Genomic DNA, 24799 nt, shown 5'->3' with positions numbered 1-24799 from the left:
CTTGCCCTCAGTTGATTTTGGGATATATTGTTGAATATGTGTTTTGAAATTCAATTCCTGCCATTATTCTTTGACCAGAATGTACAATTTTACAGTTGACCTGCAGAGAGCAGCTCATTAGCAGTTTGCTGGTCCGCTAAGCTCCTGTATGCTCAGCCTCCCCCACTGCCCTGGTGCAGCCTTGGCTAAGCTGGAGGGTAAGAGGAGCCTCCAATTCCCCAGCAGGCATGGTCTGGAATTAGTTTTGCTGTCCTAAATTAGATATCCTGGGATGAAGGGAGGCACCAGTTTCCCCACCGAGGTGCAGCATAACCTGTCTCAACAGTGTACATCTACTTTATACAATTAGATTCTATCCTCACTCTTGATTTTTATTCCAGTTTTTTATCAGGCCTGGGGCCGAAATCTAAATCCCACTGCATTTGGAAGAAGTCAGTTATATCCTATTAGATGCTAACCTTTCTTCACAACCATTTTTATTCCTACTCCACCTCAAGCAGCATCCGTTGGGGTCACCTTTAGACCAGTGACCAGCTACTATATGCCGTCTCCCTACAGTGAATCCTGTCACTGTTGCCTGGAGTCTACTTGCTGAGCCTCTTAGGGCCTCCAGACTATACCCCCCAAAATTGGACCTAGTTCAGATTTTAATTTACCATGACCTTTTACATATTATGTGCACATTCAAGCTTTAAGCTCTGCAAATAATTGCCCTAAACCAGATTAATTATCACACCCAGTCTAGGACAGTTTCATTTACATCCCCAAAATGTTGCTTCTTGAGGACCTAAGGTGATTCAGATCCTGTGAAACAAGAAAACTATTGATGTTAGGGGATATTTGGGATTTTGCAGTAGTTGAACAAATCTGCTGCATCTTTGTGGTTATGTAACAAAACTCATAGACAGAGCTATATAGACAGACACTATATTTTTTTGATGGTTAATTTTCATAACCCAGGTCAGAAAAAAACTGCTTAAAATATTTTTTAATTATCATAGCTTTTCTTTTTCCTGTGGAAGGAAAGTTTCCTTGTTTATTTGCACCTAATTTGCCTCATGAATATTCAGCTGTCGATGGGGCTGCAAGCCAATATCCATAGAAATGAACTCATTAGGAGCATTTTGTTGGCAGCTATTTGATTCATGAAGTATGTAGAAGTATTTATGACATTTCATATTTTATTTTTTCTTGATTTTTGAAACAGAAAAGGATTATTGATAATAATTTTATCCCAGATTTTCACAGTTGAGCTTATTTAGTTTTTCTCATATTTCTTGAATTTGTAAGAAAATGCTTTCAGATATTTGACCACTTACACAGATTTTTACAAAGTAAATTATGAATAAAAAGTCATGAATGATTTAAAAGCAGTTTAAAAATGTTTTACATATTTATACATATACAATACTTGTTCTTCCCAGTTGGTTATTGTCATTGATATAGCTTGCTATGGGGATGATGTAAAAAAGAATGGTTCTCCTTTTTGAAGGTCTTCCTTCAGAAATTTTGCTGTTATTTAATGAAAACAGCATTGAAGAAGTATATTTGGTTATAGGAAATAGAAAAAATAGTAATAACAGCAAACATAGACATTGACACTCGATGTACCAGTTACTTTTTTTTTTTTTGAGACGGAGTCTCGCTCTGTCGCCCAGGCTGGAGTGCAGTGGCACCATCTTGGCTCACTGCAAGCTCCACCTCCTGGGTTCACACCATTCTCCTGCCTCAGCCTCCCGAGTAGCTGGGACTACAGGCACCCGCCACCACGCCTGGCTAATTTTTTGTATTTTTAGTAGAGATGGGATTTCACCGTGTTAGCCAAGATGGTCTCGATCTCCTGACCTCATGATCTGCCTGCCTCGGCCTCCCAAAGTGCTGGGATAACAGGCGTGAGCCACCGCGCCCGGCCTTCAGTTACTTTACGTATATTAATTTGTTTAATGCTTATAGCAAGTCTATAGGAGTAGATACCATATTACTCTTATCTTACAAATATGGAAGCTCTGCCTCAGAGAGGTAAAGTTACTTGTATGGTCACACATCTAGTAGTTGGCAGAGTTGGGATTCAAACCCAGTCAGAGTGGTTCCGGAAAGCTCTTCACCACTTCATGTTGCTGACTTCTGTCATATTTTGGTAAAGACTAGAAACTGGACTGCTTGTTGTCCCAAAACCTGGCATTCTTTCCCCACTGATTTGAAGTGCCACCTGTTTCAAATAGTAAATTCTAAATACTCAGGATATTTTCTGGACTGTTCCTGTGCCATCAATCTATTAATACTTGTCTGTATCAGCCCAGCACTAACCGTTTTAGTTACTTTATACTAATTCCCTTTACGAATAGAGTATGAGTCAAATGGAAAAGGAAAGGAAACAAATTGCAGACTAAGGGAGGGGTGATATGTTGAATGAGGAGGGTAAAGACAATATTTGGTCAAGACAGAAGGAGAGAATATGGTGAGTCAGAAGGGACCATAGGATACTGACATGTATTTTAAGTCATGTGTGTTTTAAGGATGATGATGGACAATTTTAGAAGTCAGTTTTCAAGAAAAGGTAAAGCAAGTGCCTAAGTTCCTGAGGTATAAAAGTTGGAGATAAGTTGATATGGTTTGGCTGTGTCCCCACCCAAACTTCATCTTGAATTATAGCTCATGTAATCCCCATGTGTCATGGGAGGGGCCTGGTGGGAGGTGATAGAATCATAGGGGCATGTCTTTTCCGTACTGTTGTTGTGATAGTGAATAAATCTCAGGAGATCTGATGGTTTTATAAAGGGGAATTGCCCTGCACATGCTGTCTTGCCTGCCGCCATGTAAGATGTATCTTTGCTCCTCCTTCGCCTTCTGCCATGATTGTGAGCCCTCCCCAGCCATGTGGAACTGTGAATCCATTAAACCTCTTTTTCTTTATAAATTACCCATTCTCGGGTATGTCTTTATAGCAGTATGAAAACGGACTAACACACAAAATAAATGTGTTTAAAGAATACAACAAATTCATGTTAATTGAAATAAATATTATGAAACCAATTTATAAATCTTTCTTTTATACCTCATGGATTGCACCGTGAGTTAGATCAGAGTGTGAGATGAAGGAGGGGAGTGGCCGTCGGGCAGCAACAGATCTTCAGGTTGGAATCCTCACTCATTTCTCTGGGTTTTCCAGCACTAAATACGTTTCCTTCTACACTGCTTACATTTCCTTTTCATGGGAACTGCATTCTTGAATAACGACTAAAACAGGAATAGTGTTCTGCACTTTAAATTCGGGAAATGACCAGTTTCCTGTGCCGGAGAAAAATATGTGCTTGGGAATATTATCTATACAATGTACTTTGTACTTCCCACTTACCCTTTTCTTTCATTGTGCTGTGTTATTCAAGTGATCTGATATCAGCGTAAATTCCTGACCAGCACAATATGAAGTATTATTATATGGGAGACATAATAGTCTACTGGCATCTCTATATAAATATTTGTATAATATTAAAAATAAGACAATTTAATAGAGACATCTTATTAAGAAAAAAGTTGACAAATATGTTCATGTAAGCTTCTGAACCACATTTAGAAATCCATTTTATTTCATGTTTTTCACCAGCTGACACGATGAAACATACTTTTATATGAAATGATACCAGAAAAATGGTGGGACATTTGAAATGTCTTTATTTCTTTGTTATAATTCTGAATCTCATTAAAAGTTTATTTCCATCTGACATTGTTTCTTTACAAATATAATGACTTATGATAAATAAATACATTTTAATTTAAATTTTATAAACCAGTCTTATGAATTATTTTTGTTTAAGTGTTCCATTGGTGCTGTCAAGAGTTGATAGTACCCAGAAGAAGACAGCGTCCAGAGGAGTAGTCTTCTTTTCTGAACCTGGCTTTTCTGTAGAGGTCTTGTCAGATCAGCCTGTCATTTTACTTCCAGCCTGTGTACTTCCGGTCCATGCTCTGATCTTGCGACATGTCATTGAAATTAAAGCTGTGGTCTGACCAAACTTCACTTGCATTGTTCCATTTTTATTAATACATTGTGCTCTAAGTTCTTTCAAGGATTGAGGACATAGACAACAATCCCTATTAGCACCTAAGAGTTTGATCCTCAATAAACTTTTTCCATCTTCTACTCTTTGTGAATCTCCAAATTTCTGCAATGGGTGGAAGATAAATGTATGATTAGAGAGATTGACATGTATACCAAACAACTGGGAGCTAGCCTGGGATCCTGAGCAGAAAAGATCCACTACATTGTGGAAGATCCAATAGTTAAAAAATAAACAGAATTTTTGCCTCAATACCTTGAATTATAATACTTGTTCTGATATCAAGGACTTCTCCAGAAAGTAGAGTCTGTTGGATTGATTCATTGTTAATATAGGAGCAGAGAGGAGGAGAAAGGGGCCTTAACTTACCCTTTAGTTCTGTTCTCTCTAGTGTTAGTAATAATCATAACCACAGTAGAAGTAATGGGACTAGGCTGTGGATGTAGTAATAGTGGATGGTGATAATAGTCGCCATGGCAGAAATATCAGATAACATTTATTGGGCCCTATTTGTGTGCTAGCACTTTGCAAAGGGCTAACTATCATTACCTGCTTGTAATCTTCTCCACCTCTCTGTGAGGCACATATGATTATTAACCTGATTTAATGGGTGAGGAAACTGAGACTTAAAAGCAGCTGGCCTCTCATAAATGCTCACTACAGAGCTGAACTCCACCCTGAGGAGACGTCCTGTATCTGTATGTGTTTGAGTGGGTATTTCTAGGTGTGTCGGGGGAGGAAGGTGGTGGGTTAATTTTGAAGGCTTCCAAACAGCCCACTATAAACATCATACATTTCCTAATCTTCGTTCTTTTTGAAACTGATTTCTCCCTAGGGTTTGGTGTATCCCTGACCATTCAGGAAAGAGACATCAATCACCCAAAACAATACAAGGAACACAAGATCTTCATGAATCAAATGATACTTGGAATGAATACACCAATAAGAATTTATTGCCAAAAAGTTACCTTATTAAAACAAATTTTAAATAAAGAACATGGAATTGTTTCAATCCTTGAGAAGACTAGCTGTATACATGCCTGCCAGAGCTATCTCTAACAAAAGATATCACTTCTAAGCATAAATATCTTGCTGAATTTTAGATTTCCTGGGGAACTAAGAGTTAAGTAGAACATGCACCAATTTTCTTAGGTTTATTTTTAAGTATTTTTGTTTTAGCTTTTTTTTCCCTCTGATCATGGGAGTACATTTTCACTCAAACACTTAAAGATCAAATGCTATTTTAAAACTTAGAACTCTGGAATGATCAGTATTAAAAAGTTATGAGTCAAAAGGACCTTGACAAAACCGTAAGAATGTGGCTGGAAATGGAAATGGCTATGGCTACAAAGATTCCCAAGTAAAAAAAAATGAGTAAAATGGGCTTTGTATTAAAAAAATAACAACATTACTATTAGAATACATGGCAATTAACATTCAGCTTTGGTGTACATGATGATAGGGAGTAGTGGTGACTGTGGCAAAATGAAGGGAACATGTGGCTTCTTCAGCTCTAACTTATTATTATTCAGGTAGATAGACCCTGTGTTAATTTTCTCCGAGTGTTTGAAGAGAGGCTGTAATTATTGACTTTTATATGAATACTCTTTTTGTTAAATGTTAGCAATTGAATCAAGGTTTTAACCACATAGTGCTATGTTAAAACCTACCTCTACTATTTTTGACCTCTGCTTTAGACCAACTCATTGCCTTAGGCCAAAGGAAGCAAAATATCCTGTTAAAATAATAATTTTATAGGCTGAGCTGTGAGTTTGTGGGAAGGAATCAAGACTGCAGAAACAAACTAGAAATTAAACGCAACAAAAAAATTAAACATTTAAGAAGTTGACAAAAAACACACTTAAGAAAAGACGGCATTTATTGTAGTATTTCACTGCAGTCATCTCAATAAATTTCCTAACTTTCACCTTTAATTTTAGTAATTTTATGCATAACTGTAATTCTATCAATAATGGTCCTGATTTCTCTTTCATCTTCTGTCCAGTTTTACTCTTGACTTTCCTGTCACCCAAGTATTAAATATCTTCAAAACGCTGTGCCTTGTATGTAACGTACCAATCATGCTGACAAATGATGAATTCTTTCCCCTCAAAATTCCTGAAGAACGCAGTTCTTTCATACTTATTTTTTGTTATATTGAGGTCAAATAGAATACACTATAACAATGTGGTAATTATCTTCACATCTTGGTCAAGTTCCAGCCAAGGGAGGTTTTTATTTTTATTTTTTGATTTGGATGGTATAATGAAAAATTATCTTCACCTAAGCTCTGAGATGATAGTGATGTTCATTTTGAATTAATAATTGGTCTGAAAAAGAGTAAAACATCTTTTGGTGGGAAATTGAGCAGATATTAAAAGACTCTCAATAACTGACACAAAAAATCCTTTTGTTTCTGAATCACAAGGAAACAGCAACAATCAAGAGGCTTTCGCTGAGGATTACATGTTCATGTTTCACTGAGGATTCAGACATGCAATCTCTTTAGGCATTTATTTGAGTAATCCAGGTGTGGGATATTTTAATGATTTGTAGAGTGATAAATGCCCACGAGGCTGAGTCTTAGGTACTACTGGACTACTAACAAATGATTTATTATTCTGTCAGTTTTTGGAGTTTTGTGTGGATTGAATGTTGTCATGGAAGTTTAGGAACAAACCACGATCTATTTCAAAGATGAAAAGATGCTGCTCATATTCTGTAGGAACAAAGTAACATAATTTTATAATTATCGTTCATTGTATCCGAGTGGGAAAAAGATTGCTAAACATCCTGTGAGCACAGGACAGTCCTTCACTACAAAGGTTTATTTTAAACAAAGGTTTAATCCAGCTCCAAATGTCAATAACGTCAAGACTGATAAACCATGTCATATGGTGATAGAAGAGGAAAAGATTATGTGCTGTCCTATATTCCAAGTTGCTAATGAATATTTGGGAAGCTAATACACTAGGGAAATTAATGCAGTGCAGTCTGGTGGTCTTCACAAATGAAAACAATTGAGTTAAGAACAAAAGTCGTCAGTCTTTGCAGAAGTTTATTGAGCACTTACCAAGTGCCAGATATTGCTGTAGGTCCTGGGGATATCCCAGTGAACAAAGCAGGTAGGCTCTGCGTTCATGAAGCTCCCATCCAAATGTGGGAGACGGACAGTAAACAAATAGATAAAATGGTTCTGTCCTCGTGCCTTTTGTCTTCCCCATCTCCACACTGTCTCCAGTGGACTGGGACTGGTCATTTTTTCTCTCTATATATGCTTTCTCTAAGTTACGTCTTGGTGCCAGTGACAATCAACTTTTTACTGTAAGCCCTGATCTCTCCCTTAGAACCTCAGATTGGAATGGCTAACTCCCTACTCATGATCTCCACACGGGTGCCCAATAGAAATCTGAGACCCAACAGGTCCAGAACAAACTGATTCTCTCACCCCAAAACCTTCTTCACTTTCAGTCTTCTCCATTCCAGTGATGCCATTACCAACCAGGTGTTCATGCAAACCCAAATGACAAACTTCTTTCATTTATTAGGACCAAACAAAGCCCTTATCTTCCAAAGAATTGTGATGTGATAATATTGTTTTAAGTTAAAGGGTAAAAGGAAAATATTTACCATTATTGTTTTTTTCTCATTTATTTTCATGAAATTAGTAGTCTTTTTTCCCGTAACAGTGGAGTCCCTCTTGAATTTTTCCTATTTCGCCTTTATATATACAATTTACCTATCTGTATCCATATTAAATAGCCAAATCTTTAAGGTGACAGGGTGCTGCTAAATAGACTACATTCAGGATTTTGAATGTAGAATATGTGTTGGAGTAATAAGGTTTAGTGTTGTATGATACGAAATTCAGATTGGCATCGGGTATCTAGAATTAAAAGTATAAATTGTTAAAATCTGCGGGACTTTTGAGAATGATCTACTGTGTGTGCCTGGACTGATGAAAAGAGTGGGAAGGGCAAAAATATGTTGAAAGAGATCATTTTGTATGTTGAAATTATAAAATAAGAAAATGCATTCTGAGAATGAAGCCCATGGTGAGCTTTGCTTTACTTTTGAACTAGCAACAGCGCAAATGGGCAGACACAGATAAAGGAGATTGCTGTCATCTTCTTATTTCATCTTAATGAGTTTCTTCCTTTTGATTCTTGATAGCAAATTTGTGACATTTTTAGCTTTATTAAACTTTAATTAGTGGATAATATTTATCATATGCATTTACCAAAAATACAAGATAATATGGAGCAAGTTAAAGAGAAAATAAAGAGTACTCTGGGAAAAAGCCCATAACTAGAGTGATATCTAGGAATATTTTTTGTGGAGCCATTGTTAGGGGAATGCTGGTGAGCGGAGCACATGCTCACACACGTGCAAGCTGAAAGGTCCTCAGGGTTGGGGGGGCGGCATCTGCGAGAGCCTCACTTCCTCTGAACGCAACTTAGCCTGTCTTTGACTCACCTGTGTCGTGTCTGCATCCCCCTACCCTTCAGAGATTATTGCGACCTGTTACATGCAGCCTTGATTGTGATTTTCATGGGTGGGAGGCGCGCCCTCCGCGGGGTGCCAGCATCCCAAGTGGTTGGCTGAGAGGATATTGTATAGAAACAACCACTGTTTGACATTGAATTGAAAGTCAAAGTGAAATAAGTAAACTCGATTTTCCTATTAAGACTCATTTATTTCTCAAAGTCTGCTTTTTGTTTCAGTCTTTGAAAGAATAAACATAAAGAAATGTTCATCAGAAGATGATCTCTGGACCAACTACATCAGAATCACCTCGAGGTCCTGCTCAAAATGCAGATTTCTGGGTCCTAAATTAATCTGCAGAGTCAGACCTCTGGGGACAGGAATCTGCAGTTGGAAGAAACTCTCCAAGTCTTAAACACAAGAAAAAGTTTGAAACCCATTAGCACAAAAAAGCTATTTTCCACTGCTTTATTTCAAATATATGTGTGTCAAGATGAAGATTATCTGATTTTGGTGAAATTTTGGACAAGTGGGAATGAATGCAGAGATAAAACAATGTATAGAATCCTTCATGTATTTTTGTGACTAGGCTACTAATGCTTCCTTGATTGATATAAGAAGGGTTAAATATGACAACAGAGTCTGAAAGGACACTATAGATGCTGGTTGTTAAAGGATGATTTTGAAATTACCTATTTATTCCTAGCTTTAGGAAGGAAGATTTAAACCTCTTATAAAAAATGTCAAACCGTTTTCATGATTTTGCGTTCTCAGCAAACATCTAAAATCTGCCTTCACTGTTGTATAAAATGAGGACCTTGGGAAAAAGAAATGCTTGGTTAGAAATGCTAACAAGTTCCAGATTTCCTTTCATATACAGTTAAACAAAAAGTTCCATATTGTCACGGAGGATAAGAAGATAAAAAGTCAGATAAAGACATGGTTTACTTTCTTAGTTTGTATGTTCCATTCTAACTCATATTTTGATTCATTGTTACTACTTCCTCACTTTAATTTATCCATTTCAGAATGTGACTGAGTTCAGCTTATGAAGAAAAGGTTTATAAATGTAGAGGTGAAGTTTAAGCTTTGCTTGCACGAGAGGATACCTGTTTACTATGTGGTCAATATGAAATGTAAACTATGTAAACTAGGCAAATAAACCACCATGTTATTTTAAGAGTAAATGGAATGAGATAAAGAACATTTTTGCGATGAGTATGTGGAAAATATTAAAAAAAACAAAACTAAAGCAAAAAATTAAACAGAATAATACTAATAAAATGAGCACTTACAGTTAGAAAATTCTAATTTTTTTTACCAATTATCCTTAACTTTAGATAAGAATTCAAAAATTATATCACTTGTTCCCAATAGACAAATTAGATTGACATCCAATACATGTTCATTTTATTTATTTCAGCTGATGTTGAAGAGTTGAGGCTATTCCTTCTGATCTGACATTGTAGTTACAGAATCTGAAACATGAACTGGTTGAATCAGGAATAAATGTGGTTCTGAAGATCATGCTAGGAGTGAGATCTTGTGGCTTGTTTTATTTTAAATAGTCTTGTTCCTCTTTTGATATAAGTTATAACATGCTTATAGCTAAATATTACAAAAATTAGAAAGTGTACAAAGGTCAATTTCCTATTACCTAAAAGGAACTACCCATTGCATTTTGGTAAATGCCACCTACTTTTTTCTCAACATTAGCACACACTGATATTATCCATTTGTATATCTGTATATATTCTTATGCATCTGCATATATGTATGTATTTAGCAAGTATGCCACTTAATAAATTTTTTCACCAGACAATATTTTATAGACATCTCGTATACACACGTATATGTATATATAGTTTTCATCACATTCCATTTATGATTGCACTTTTGCTATAGTAGTCTATAATTTGAATATATCATAATATGTTTAATGATTCTTTTGTTGATGGTTATTTAGATTGTTTCCAATTTTTCCACTTTGGTAATCAATGCAATGAATCCCCTTATTTGAATATTTTTCTTAGAATAAAGTCCTAGAAGTAGTATTGCTAGGTTCAGGAAAATGCCCATTTATTTTTATCTTTTGAGATAGGATCTTACTCTGTCACCCAGGCTGGAGTACAGTGGTGCGTGTGACTATGGCTCCCTGCAGCCTCAAACTTCTGGGCTCAAGTAATCCTCCCACCTCAGCCTCTTAAGTAACTAGGACTACAGGTGTGTGCCACCACGGCCAGCAAACTTTAAAAATCTTTGTAAAGACAAGGTCTTGCTATGTTGCCGAGGCTGACCTCAAACTCCTGGCCTTAAGGGATCCTGCCTGGGACTCCCAAAGCGCTAGGATTATAGACATGAGCCACCATACTGGCTGGAAATACTCATTGAAAAATTTGAGATCTATTGTCAAGTTGCTCTCTGAAATGTTGTACCATTTTATACTCTTATTAGCCATGTCCTGAGGGTGATAACGGATGGTGTCTTGAGGACATAAACCGAATTTGCTAGATGGAAATTCTCTTCTCTTTTTGCTCCCCTAAACTTTCTTTTTCAAGGCTCAATATAATGAAATTATCCTACTCTTTTTTTTCTTTGTGAAAATAATAGCCTATTTAGCCATTGGTGAAACTTAATGACCACTGAGAAGAGTCCAAATCTTTGAATTACTAAAGGGCTTATTTACCTGCCGTAGCGGTATGGAGAGCCCGGACCTCGACCCAGAAATTTAAATTCTGGCTTTTTAAAAGGCTGGGGGTGGGCGATAGAGGGGAAACGAAATTCTTTCATTCCTTCTTGAAATGTCTTCCTGGGAAATAGTGGCAGGGATGTCTATCTATCTATCTATCTATCTATCTATCTATCTATCTATCTATCTATCTATCTATCATCTATTTTATCAATCACTCAACCTACCTACCTATCTTCTATCTATTTATTTATCTTTAATTTCGAAGAGGATCACTTCAGAATCTCTGGCCATTGTGTTGTTTTCTTATAAATGCCATTTTCCATTAAATTTTGGTCTTCTTGTGCTTTCCAAGTCTTAGAAGTTTAGGAAACATCTGACTCTAAATGCTTACTTCACAACTTTGAGATCCTGGTGGATAAATTTAATTTACATATACTTGATGATTTCTGGCCCTACCCCAACATTGTAAAGGAAGTATAATTCCCAGATAGGAGCAGCAATGCACAAGGGTTTCTGTGTTACAACGAAACTATTATACTCAACAAATGGATTTTTCCACTTTGGTTTGTTGTAAAAAAAAATTAGTTTAATTCTGCTCAACACCCAGTCATTTTATTAACTTAATGTTACCTTCATAATATCTTCTTGTTTCATGCAGGCATTCTTACAGCGAATGAACCAGTGTGCAGCATCAAAAGTTGACAAAAATGTGACAGAAGAAACAGTGAAGGTGAGGAGGTACAATTGGCCCTCAACCTGAGCATGAGTTTCCTATAGATAAATTTTGCTGGTGCCATGGCACTTCACAGCCCTTCACTTGATCAGCAGTTCCACTACAAGTTGCTGTGCCAGTCAGTTGTATTGGTAATAATTTTAAAAAGGAGAAATAGGGCTTAGGAAAAGAGATGGAAGATTAAGAGGATGGCAGAGAAGTCATAGAGTTTTTTTATTTTTCAACCAAGGCCTTGGGAACATTTGAACAGAGGAAGAAAAATAAATTGGAGGCAGCCGGGTGTGGTGGCTTATGCCTGTAATCCCAGCACTTTGGGAGGCCGAGGTGGGAGGATCACCCAAGGTCACGAGTTCGAGACCAGCCTGACCAACATGGAGAAACCCTGTCTCTACTAAAAATACAAAATTAGCCAGCCGTGGTGGCGCATGCCTGTAATCCTAGCTACTCTGGAGGCTGAGGCAGGAGAATCGCTTGAACCCAGGAGGAGGAGGTGGTGGTGAGCTGAGATGGCGCCATTGCACTCCAGCCTGGGCAACAGGAGTGAGACTCTGTCTCAAAATAAATAAATAAATAAAATAAATAAATTGGAAGCTAAGAACCTCAATGTCTTTGAGAAGGAGGGAGCTGAGCCATATAAGAGGATTGTTAGAGGTGGCTCAGGAAGGCAGGGTGTGGGCAAACGTGACTTCGAGTATCTGTGATCACTGAAGAACAAAAGATTTCAATGGTTCACTCCACATAATATCGTTAATTCAGAAACAGACGTATAATTGTTTCTTTTAAACTGCAAGGAAGGAAAATTGTGAACAGTTTTGAAAAAAAAGGATGGTAAATGAAAATTAATTATACTATAATGATTAGTCATTTAAATTGTATGTATTATTCCTGGTATTTATGATGCTAACTTACTGTTTTATTTTGCTGGAAATATAAAACATTCTGAGCATTTTTAAAGGTTCTTCTGACGCTATTTCCCCATGAGTAAAATACCTAACTTTAAAATTTTCCTCCCAGGAGATTATTTTAGTTAGCTTGCTTTTGGTTGTAAGCTAAAGAAACCTCTTAGTCAAATTGAATTGAAGACACTTTGGCTCACATATCAGGGACTCCAGACAGAGGAGAAGGTTTAGCACCTGTGACCCAGAGAGGCCAGCAAGGTTGCTACATCCTCTCCAAGCTAATCACTGCCGCCCAGGTTATCAGCTTTGTGCTCAAGCTGGCTCTTCCTGTGGCTGCAGAGCTGTGCCAGCTTTTACTTCTACATATGGCACCTTCCAGAGGGAAAAGAGGACTGTCCATTCTGGTGTGCCCTTCTTAGGAGCATAGATGCCTTTCCCAGAAAAGCCTGCCGGCAACTCTGCTGGTTTCCATGCAGCTCAGCTTTGAGAAGGGAACGGGATGCCTGGCTTGGATTGGGCAACAGAGGCCTTGTCCTGAGAGCCAGCCATGGGCTCCTGGTTCCCAGAATTGTGTCGGCGGCGTGGAGGGGAAGTCCAGACAAAATTGAGGCTCTGCCGGCAAGGTGGGAGGAAGGCATGGATATGTGGTTTTCAGGTTGGAGAGAAAATACTATGCTATCATAGACTTAAAAAAAATTGGTTCACTGCTGAGCTTACTTACACATTTGTTTATTTACAGATGTTGTTCTCAAACATTGAAGACATCCTTGCAGTACATAAAGAATTCTTAAAAGTCGTGGAAGAATGCTTACACCCCGAACCTAATGCTCAACAAGAAGTGGGAACCTGCTTTCTTCACTTTGTAGGATAAATTTCTTTTTATTTTAAAAGTTCTTTTCCCCTAGATTTTAAGATTTAGCTCTTGGCATAGTGGTATGTGTGAATTCAGTATTAGAAGTAAAATCTGACACCAAAAGTTTGGGGTCTTTTAAGGCCAATGAACTCTTCCACTTAGAGCCAGAAAAGGGGAGAGTGCCTCACATCATCCATTTTACTGAAGAATAAACAGCCTTTTCTTTTCCCCGACAAGTTAGTTCTTCGCATCCTCTGTAGCTTTGAATTCTAATGAATATTCAGGCTGTTCATAATGAATGAATTTTTATGTTTCTCTCAAACATAGAGCATTTTTCTTTTGAGACAGAAAATCCTCGTTCCTATAATGGCACGATGAGCCTTTTATTAGTCAGAATGTTCCCTTGTTAATCAACTTGTGACAAACCTGGAGTTGAATAAACCCAGTAGCAGGAATTTTCCCCAAGGATGGTTTCTCAGAAGATTGTACTGAGCAGTGCACACGCAATAACCAGCCAGTGCTCGGTTGTTTCAAATTACACATCCTGTGCCTGTATGATCATTTTCATCTCTTTATATATGATGCCTGAAATTATTTATGCAATTAATTTGCAAAATAAAAAGACAACTGTGTAGTGAAAATTGTTTTCAGAACTAAAGGGCATTCACACCAAAAAAAAGAATGCTGCTATGTATACCATTACGCTGATGCTAATTTTGAGAATACCAATATGAATCCATGTATTTATCAAAATGCTAGACAATTAATGTTTTGTTTAACAATGTGTAAGAGTATTTCGTGATAGAAATCAAATTTTGTCTATTTTTAATTTTCCGTCTAGTCTTTTAGAAAGGTTTTGATAGTAGTTTCAAAATCTGTCTTTATGTAGTGAGCAGGCTGTATGTTCTTTTTATAGTCAGAAAATATTTCATAAAAATAATTATATTAAAAGGAGTGTCTCATTGGGTATAGGAAGATCAAGCTGTGTTTTTCTTGGGCACAGCTGGAAGCCACGGGTGTTTGTGTCCACTCACTTAAGCCTGCTTTATTTCATGAAAGAATCAAAAGAATCAGAATCTTCTGCCAGCTGGAGTAGTTGCTATCTCAGTCCAGGGCTGTGCCTGGGAATCTTGCACCCTGACATCCATTTCCTTAGTAACACTTTATGAATCTGTCATCCCTGAATTTAGCTAAACTATTTCTGAAGTTTATTTTTTTTTTCTGGCTCATATCATTTCTTGAGATAAGTGATTCAATACATTTTCTGCTGGTTATATAAAGTAGCATTTAATGTTCATAAATGCATGCCTTTAAAATTTCAGTGGGCACACTTTTGTTCTAACATTTGATCAATAAATTTTTTGTGTCTTTCTTTTATTGGTACTCTTTTGATGATAAGGCACTTTGAGAAAATCTTACAAATAGAAGGGAGCTTAGAGATCATGATGGTACAAATCCTCTTGTTTTAAAAGAATATCTCCTATTTATCTATGACGGCTGTTTATTTTGTTCCTACTTTAGTGACAGCTCTGTTAGAAAATCTCTATGTCGATCCCAAATCTGCCCATCACTGCCCTTGCGACATCCACCTAAAGGACCTAGTTTTATATTTGGAGCTACATAGGACTGTCAGTCCTTTACAACATAATGCTGTTTGAAAGTATTCATGATTTCCTGACTTTTCTATACCTACAACCTCTCAGATATGGTGTCTTCAGGGTCTGTCATTCTCTTAGTTGCTTGTTGCTAGATATTCTTCAGGTTATCAGTGTCTCTCTTAAGCACAACTGTCTAGACTGGTGTATATGAACTGCAGGGTCCTGTGTTTCTCTATTTCTGTATTATCTGGCACTTGCTTTTGCCTTCACCGAAATGACTTTCTTCTGTCTCCCTGCTTAGGAATCATGGATTCATGTACCTGGACCTTGCTCAGATTGATTGACCTTTCTTCTACATACATTCCTTATTCAGTTTTCATAAATAACAGCAAGAATATGTATGTAATTTCTTCCTCTTTTAAAGCTGTAATTGAATCCTTATGGCAAAGCTCAGCCCTCTCTTTTCTGTGCTTTGCCACCGTTTGGTTCATTTGTCTACCTGAATTCGTCATGATGGAGTATAACTGATATACGTCTGTCTCTCTTTTTAGGCTATTCTTCATGGGCCAGAGAAAATAAATAAAATTTATATATAGCTGTATACATGCAGTATAGCTCTTAAAACGTAGTCAACACTCAGTGAATTTCCTTTATGCATATCACGTAGGTTAAAATTGCAGAATGGTGAATAAAATGACTAATTTATTCTTACGTGAATTCACAGAAAGACAAGTTTCGTATCTATGATGAATATTGTAGTAACCATGAGAAGGCACAAAAATTACTTCTTGAACTCAACAAAATAAGAACAATCCGGACATTTCTTTTGGTAAGTGTACATTTATGTATTACTGTATGTTGATATGTGTTGCTAGATCCAGTGAGAACCAAGGAATAGCATCAATATGGTGTAAAAATCTGTGGGATACCTCTGTTAGCATCCCCAAGCGAGAAAGCAAGAGTCCTTTGATGAAAATAAAAGTGAGAGCTGGGATCAGCTTGTGTTTGGGGAAGTACTGCTAATGCCCCCTCGTGGTTGATTATGAATTATCTGTGAGACCCCACAGGTTCCTAGCGAGAGAGGAGCTTCTGCCAGAGTTCATCACTGCTTTATAGCCCCCCAGTTCCCTAGGGCGTCCTTTACTTCTGCTGAGAGAGCTGTAAGTAGGGCAGTAACAGGAAGGAAGCAAATCGTGGATGTGGTAGAAAATAAGTGTAAAATTTAACCTTTCTCCTACATACATTTTTTATTGTGTTTTCATAAAAACAACAAGAATATGTGTTTAATTTCTTTAGGTTAGCACAAACAAATGCATATTTTGGCTGTCACAGGCAAACTAATCGCTAGTGAGGAGCAGATTATAATTGTGCGATTCAGTGATATTTAGGAGAGTGTGGAGTTGCACAGCCATCCCCCAAATTCAGTTTTAGATCATTTTTGTCACCTCAGAAAGACCTCCATGTCCCTTTACAGCCTATCTCTGTTCCCACCGTTAGCACCAGGCACACACTGATTTGTTTTCATCCCTATAGATTGCCTTTTCTGGATATTTTATTTAAGTAGAATCATACAATGCAATCTTTTGTGCCTGACTTCCTTAACTTAGTAAAATGTTTTCAAAGTTCATTCTTGCTATAGAATGTATCCATTTTCGTTCACTTTAATTGCAAAATACTGTTCCATTGTATGGATATGCTGTATTTTGTTTATCTATTTGCCAATTAATGAAAATTGGGTCTGGATCCAGTTTGGGCTCCTATAAATAATGCTGTTATCAGCATTTATGTTCAAGTCTTTGAGTGGACATAATGTTTTTATTCTTTTGGGTAGACATTAAACGTGGAATTGATACCTGTGTTGTATGATAAGCTCATGTTTAACTAATTAAGAAACTGCCAAACTATTTGTCATTGTGGCTGTGCCATATTTACTGGCAATGCGTGAGGATTCCAGTTTCCCTATATCTTTGCCAACAGTAGGTAAAGTTGGTAACATTTAAGTTAATAAAAAATGTCCAACACTAGGCATTTTCAGTTTTTCTGATTATAGCCATGCTAGTGGGTGTGTAGTGCTATCTCATGGTGATTTAAATTTGTATTTTGCCAGTGACTAATTACATTAAGCATGCTTTCATGTGCTTATTAACTCTTCATGTCTCCTTTAGTGAAATGTTTATTCAAATCTTCTACCCATTTAAAACTTAGGATGTTTATTGTATATTGAGCTATAAATGTTTGTTATTTCAGATATAAGTCCTATATCAGATATATAATATGCAAACATTTCCTCCCAGTGTTGTTTGTCTGTTCGTTTTTAAAATATCATCTTTTTAAAATCAGAAGTTTTAAATTTTGATGAAGTCTAATTTATTACATTTTTCTCTGTTACGACTGTGCTTTTTTTTTCATATGTAAGAAATCTGTATTCAGGCCTTGTACTTACTTTTTTTTCCTTTGTTTTTCCACTTTTGATGCTATTCTGATTGAAATTATCATGTCATTTTAAAATTGTTCATTGCTAATATATGGAAATTTAATTGGCTTTTGTTTATTGATCTTGTGTCCTGTGATCTAAATTTATGCATTTGTTAAGTAGTTCTTTTGTAGCTTGCTAGGGTATTTTGCGTACAGGATCAATTATCTGATAATAAAGATGATTTTACTTCTTGCTGTCCATTGTGGATGACTTATTTTTTTTTTCTTGCCTTATTGCACTGGCTAGAACCTTCAGTATAGTGTTGAATAAAAGTGGTAAGAGCGGGCACCCCTGCCGTGTTTCTGATCTCGGTAGGAAAACATTTAGTCCTTCCACATTAAGTATGATGTTTGCTATCGATTTTTTGGTAGATGTTCTTTCTTATGTTGAATAACTTTTATTATATTTCTAGTTCATATTATATGATGTGAATAATATTCATGTATATTGACAATGCTATGAATTACATGCATTGACAATGCTATGAATTAGTATTCATATTATTCATATTGTTTAACAATTCAATTATTGAGAATGATATATTGAAATCTCCATGTATAATGGAGATTTTGGGACTCTGTTAGATATGCACGCATTCATAATTGTTATATTCATATTTCTGTTTATCATCATGAAATGGTCTTCTTTGTCCCTGTGGCATTTCTTCTGTTAAAGTCTATTTTTCCTAATAATATTATAGCTATGATAGCTCTCTTACTGTTTGTTTATCTTTTTCTGTTATTTTACTTACAAGCTATTTATGATCTTTAAAATGTCTCTAGCAGATGGCATATTGTTGGGTCTGCTTTTTATCCAGGCTGACAGTCTCTGGGGTCCTCAGTTTGTTTGTTTTTAATGTAATTATTGATATGAGGGTATTTACATGTGCCATTTTATTATTTTTTCCTACATGTCTTTTTTGTTTGTTTCTCTGTTCCTGTTTTACCACCTACTTTTGTGTCAATCAAGCATTTTTTTATGTACCATTTTGATTCCTCTCAATTTTTAAACTATATTATTAGGAGTTTTTTTGGTGATTGCTCTAGGAACTACAATATGCATCTTAACATATCAAATGCTTATTAGGTTAATGCTAACCTAATTCCAGTTAAATGTAGGGGAAATTTGGCTACAATATTTCCTGAGTAGAAATGGAAAATGTTCCATTTCATCTCTTCTCTATTGTGCTATTGTTGCCATGTATATTACATTATATATGTTATAAACTTCACAACACAGTGTTACAATTATTGCTTTCTATATTTTTCTACAGTCTTTTATATTTATGTACACACTTACCATCTCTGGTGCTCTTATTTCTTCCTGTGTATTTGACTCTGATATTAGCCTTTTCAGCCCTTAGTACTTCTTCTTGTAAGTCATTTCTACTAGCAATGACTTTGCTCAGTCTTTTTTTTTTTTTTTTAAATCTGCGAATGTCTTTATTTTGCCTTCATTTTTGAAGGATAGTTTTACTTGGACATAGAACTTTTTGACTGATAGATTTTTTTTCTCAGTCAGCGCTTTGAATATGTCATTCTACTACCTTATGGCTTCCATTGTTTCTGATGATAAGGCATGTGCTATAATTGTATGGTTGTTATATTTTATATGATGGGTCATTTTTCTCTTTTTTGCTGCTTTCTAGATTTTCTCTTTGTGTTTTTCTTTCAATAGTTCAATGATGTGTTTAGGTATGGGGATGATTGTACATCTCTTATTTATAGTTGAGCTTTTTGAATCTATAGATTAAGTTTTCATCAAATCTGGGAAGTTTTTAGCCATTATTTTAGAAATATTATTCTGACCCTTTGTTTTCTTCTTTAGTGACTCCAAGTTACACACATGTTGGTAAGCTTAATGTTTCCTCTTGGTTCCTGATGCACTTCTCATTTTTCTACAATCTCCTGGGCTCAAGTGATCTTCTTACCTCAGCCTCCCAAAGTGCTGAGACTACAGGTGTGAGCCACTGTACCTGGTCAGGAAACATATTCTTCATGTATGTATAAGGAGCTGGCTCTCATAAGCCAGTCTAAAGTGGTAGCCAACCTGTGGTATTATGAATTGAGTTCACAATCTATACAGTACTAATACACAAGGCAATAAAAGTGGGCTAGACAGCCCTGAGTGATTTTAGGGCACTTCAGTCCAGAGGTAGGTGAGGGGATGGCTGCTTTACAGGGATGCTAACATACCGGAACGGAAACATCACTGAAAATATAATGAGATATAGATAGTTGTGTTTCATAGGATTCCTCTGGGGGAAAATACCATATATAGTTTGAAAGAATATTTGGATAACCCGATTGCAGTAGGGAGTGAAGCCCCCAAAGAGCATGCTTGTGTAAGAGCATGTATTTGCTGCTATGCCTTCTGAGGTGTCTGGGTGAAGTTACATTCAGAGTGCTGATTTTGCTGACTTCGACACACATATTGAGGCTGATATGCAGTTGCTCAGGACAGCGGAAAATTGTTCTGCTACTATCAGTCTTCCTTTTGCATCCTTTCCTGATCAACACTCAGCCTCTCCTCTCAATGAACCTGAAACAGTATTTTAAAAATTGCAGTATGAAAGTTGCTAACTTAGTTTGATGTTTGAGGGGCTCTCTCCTCCCTCTGTTAGATATTTATTAAATAGTTTGTCTGTTGTAGGCACTGCAGAAAGAAGGTTTAGGCAAGTTTCAAGTCTGTTTCATTGCATGTTGTTTATGAAGGTGAAGGCTTTTTTTTTTATTGGAGTCAGTTTTCTCTTGACCACCACTTTATCATCAATGAAAGCTGCTTCAGTTTCACCCCACTCTGATTCCTGATTTTGAGATTTCCTCACTCATCTTGCCTCTGTGGAGATCCTATCTGACCTCCTTCTCTGACACTGGCTGCCCAGTGTCTTTGGTGCAGTGTGATAGCAAAAAAGTGACTCAGAGATCACTTGCTTAAAACCTGCCCTATTTATGGAGAGGAAAACTAGAATTCTGAAATCAGCCCAAGTTGTATCACTTGTCAGTTGCAGAGCCTGAGTTAGAACCCAACTGTCTTGATACTTGCCCTTCTACAACATAATACACCTTTCTTTATAAGCAAAATCAATCTATCTATTTATGTGTCAATCATCTGTTTATCCACCACTTATCCATCCATTAATCCATCCATTCATTCATCTCTCTATCTCTTTCCCATCTCTTTTTCCTCAGACTTCATACTCAGGAGAATATAGGTGCATTAATTTTTAAGATACAGATTCAAAACGCAGTTCTGTAACTAGTATTTCTCTTTGTCTCTCTGTGAGTGTTTGTGACTGAATATGCTCTTCTTAGAGAAAGAAAGTATGTGAAGACATGTGCTTTCACTAGTTTTCAGCATTTTATGGTAGAAGAAAGTTTCACAGCGTGAGATTTTTAAAAATGTAATTAATTTTGATTATTTTCACCCCAGAACTGCATGCTGCTTGGAGGACGGAAGAACACAGATGTTCCCTTGGAAGGATATTTAGTAACACCAATACAAAGAATATGCAAGTACCCTCTTATTTTGAAGGTATTTTATGTGCTACCTCATTGTAGCCATTTCCTTGTACCTACATATTTTGCTGATGATCTTTTTAAAAAATTATTTTAAAGAGTCTGATATTCTAAAGAAAGGGTAGACCATAAGTATTGGAAAAAAGTGGCCATTTTGTCACAAATTTATATATAGTGTAGGAAACAGATGTTCAGTGGAAAAGCCACTGAAAGAGCTTTTGGTGCTCTTTGTATAAAACATATTTGTTTAAGTTTCATTTAGAGGAAATGCATTAGCTTCAAGATAGATCCCATTAAGTTCATTATGACTAGTTTATATAGCATTTTGCAGGGTCTTTTATTTTAAATAAATCCACTGCTGGTATATTTTTGATCTCCTTAAACTTTGGTGACTTTGTGATGCTAATGAAATTAAGGTCAAAATTATATAATTGCATAACTAGGATTTAAAATTACTATTCAAGGGAATAGTGTGGGTCACATGAAACAATAAATGATAGAATGTGGAATGAGATTGCTAAGAAAACATTGCCTCTAGAAGATGTAAAACATCCTACTAATGGTTGTAGGTTTGTTGCCTCATTATAGTAACCACAATTTTTATTATGAAAAATATACTGTAAGGTGCCAACTACTGCCCTTACTGCAAGGGACCTATGAATAGGTCAAGATAGCAATTTTTGAAACTATATTTTTTGGAACCGAAACATCAGGATGGGCAGCCTGGGATAGTGGTTAAGCACATGAACTCTGAGTTTAAATCCCAAGTATTGTGCTTACTGGGCATGTAATCGAACCTCTTAATGCCTTGGTTTTTCGTTTATGAAATAGAGATGATGATTATGATGATGATGAAATTATAGCACAGACCTATGGGAATACATGTATGTATGTATGCATGTGTATTCTGAATACATATATATGCATATATATAGGATTATATAACGATAATGATTAACTATTTTATATAAACAATTAGCATAGTATGTGCTTTATAAGTATTAGCCATTATTATTCATATCTATTTGATTCTGATTTATTTTCATATATAAATTACTACTCGGCATCTAAACTTCACAAAATACTCAGAAATACTAGAGGCATATTAACTAGTATTTTTATTGATATGCTTTTTAAGAAATAAATGTTGAATTTGAACTAAAAATATAGTTTAATACAACTCTTGTCAATTCCATAAATTGGGTATCTGTGTAAATTTTATTTGAAAATATTTGTTCCTTATTAAAGAAATAAAAGTCTAGCATTGCTTGCTTAAGCCATAAAAAGCCACAGAGGCTGACACAGGAGTCCCCAGCTCTGCAGAGGGAGTATTGTTGCAAATGTGTCTCCTTTCTTTCTGAGAATCCCTACAGACCTCTGACTTGACTCAGTTTGCATGTGTATTCATAACTGCAGTTATTCCTGACCCTGATTTTGGAATCCCAGGGGATTTAAGAAGGGATAGGGAGATTAAAAGGTTACATCATGACAAAGTGGTTACTCTAAATTACTCATTTCTGATTGGGGATGAACTCAGGTATTTGAACTGACCTCCCAAAAGAAAGCATCGTGGATGCATCCTTTCTTAGCCAGAAGGTCAGTTCAGAGCCCCTTCAAGCAGTGGATGGATGACCTCCTTTCCCTTTTCTGGTAGATTATCTCCACAAAGCAACATGCAAAAACTGTTAACTCATGTAGTAGATACATTGGCATTGATATTTGTCTCTGCTGTACGATCAGCTGAAAAATTCTGCTGGGATTTTCTTTGTTTTAGAGTGGTTTTATTTATTCAGAAAAAATATTATATGGATTAGGCTGTAGTGTTAGGAAAAGATACATTGATGTTATTTGTGGAGCTTGAAATTATTGAGTTGGTCAATCAACATTGGGTTCTTAGCAAGTAATGGCCAAGAGATTGTGAGTGATGGTTTTCTCTCACTATTTCACATTATATAAATTCATATTCAACTCCTTAGACAATTGGACCCCAAATTATGGCCTGCAGACTGACTTGACCACTTGACATAGAGGCACCACAGGTGCCTCTACTCTTTAGAGTTTCTGGAGAAGCCTGCATGTCTCATTTATGGATTTGTGATCCAGCATAACTTTTAAACCTTGTCTTGGGAATAATATAATATGTATTCCTCTGGTGTTAGCTCTGCAGAACAAGGTGTGAACATAACGAATTTAGGGTCCAAGTTTATGGCAGAGTTTTCAACAATGACAGAACTCAAAAGAATATAACAACTGAATTATTTTCCCACTGTTTGTTGAGAATTTAGAAAATTCTTTTCAAGACTTGCCTCAGGATTTCTGTAATTGTGTTAGTTACGTGATGATGGCAACCATAGTAAGGAAACACATGACTAATTAAAAAGCAATGTGGTCCCAACTGTCTAGACAGTGGGTGAAGATGTTTAATTTTGTGCTTTTAAACAACTAACAAGGGCTTTCAATATGTTTAAGAGATTAAAGATTATTCTAGTTTTAATGAGTGGGAAAAATATAAATAAAAAGACCCTCCAAATCCCCTAAATACCAAAAACAGAAAAGGAAGCTATTGAGGGGTATATGGCAGTTCATTCGTCACATAGAATAAGCCTGAGTAATTGGGGAAAACAGCATAAATTGCTCCTTTAATGATGGAGTATTGTAGAATTTTTAAATTATCTTGTTGTAGTTTAAGACATTATTTTAAAATTTTACTTTGTTTATGACATAGTTTTATAGTTTCTCAAAAATATTAGAAAATAGGATGTTTAAATTATTTTTGAAATTATGACATACTTAAAGATTTGTTATTCTGTTAAAGACTCTAGAAAAATGAAATTAACATATAAAGATGTGCTTCTGTTAGAACAACAGTCAAATTATTAAAAACATAAATATTTATGCTCCCAGTAAGATATTTGACCATTCGAAAGGAGGAAACTAATTTAATTTTTAAAAACAAAGTAAGTTTGAGGAAAAATTAAAGTGACTGCAAAAATGTGCATTTGGGTTACACTTACTCATTGATTCGAACTTTTGTTTTTGATCTTAATCTTAGAGGAATTTGTGATGTCACTTATGGAAGTGGCTCTCACGATCTTTGCAATTTTCATTTCCCGGTCAGTCTGAACCTGCTGTACCAGAAAACTGAAGATCAAAGGGCGATTTGTTTTTTTGTGTATAAACAGGAGTTGCTGAAGCGGACTCCGCGGAAACACAGTGACTATGCAGCAGTGGTGGAAGCCCTCCAAGCCATGAAAGCTGTCTGTTCCAACATAAACGAGGCCAAGAGACAGATGGAGAAGCTAGAAGTTTTAGAGGAATGGCAGTCTCACATTGAAGGCTGGGAGGTACATTCACGTTGCTTGACAATCGAGCTTAAGATAGTTTTATGTTGCAGGCCTTGTGCAGAATTACTGGCATTGGATGGAACCATAAATGGTCATTTTCTTAGATATTACTTGAGGACTATAGTCAATTCTGAAAAGTGCTC

At 36.2% G+C, this 24799-nt stretch overlaps 1 protein-coding gene across 2 annotated transcripts in view; it reads left to right on the top strand.

Moving 5' to 3' along the window:
- The window catches only part of PREX2 (phosphatidylinositol-3,4,5-trisphosphate dependent Rac exchange factor 2), a 280879-nt gene that overhangs the window by 55462 nt on the left and 200618 nt on the right, over positions 1-24799 (top strand). For both annotated transcript variants that reach the window (XM_003274806.4, XM_003274807.2), the window contains exons 2-6: positions 11894-11965; positions 13607-13729; positions 16043-16147; positions 21227-21328; positions 24495-24656. In XM_003274806.4, the coding sequence (XP_003274854.2) occupies positions 11894-11965; positions 13607-13729; positions 16043-16147; positions 21227-21328; positions 24495-24656 (564 nt within the window). The remainder of the gene's footprint in view (positions 1-11893; positions 11966-13606; positions 13730-16042; positions 16148-21226; positions 21329-24494; positions 24657-24799) is intronic.

Source organism: Nomascus leucogenys, chromosome 16 (genome assembly GCF_006542625.1).
Source record: "Nomascus leucogenys isolate Asia chromosome 16, Asia_NLE_v1, whole genome shotgun sequence".
Taxonomy (NCBI): Eukaryota; Metazoa; Chordata; class Mammalia; order Primates; family Hylobatidae; genus Nomascus; species Nomascus leucogenys.
This window is presented reverse-complemented; position numbering and strand designations above follow the sequence as displayed.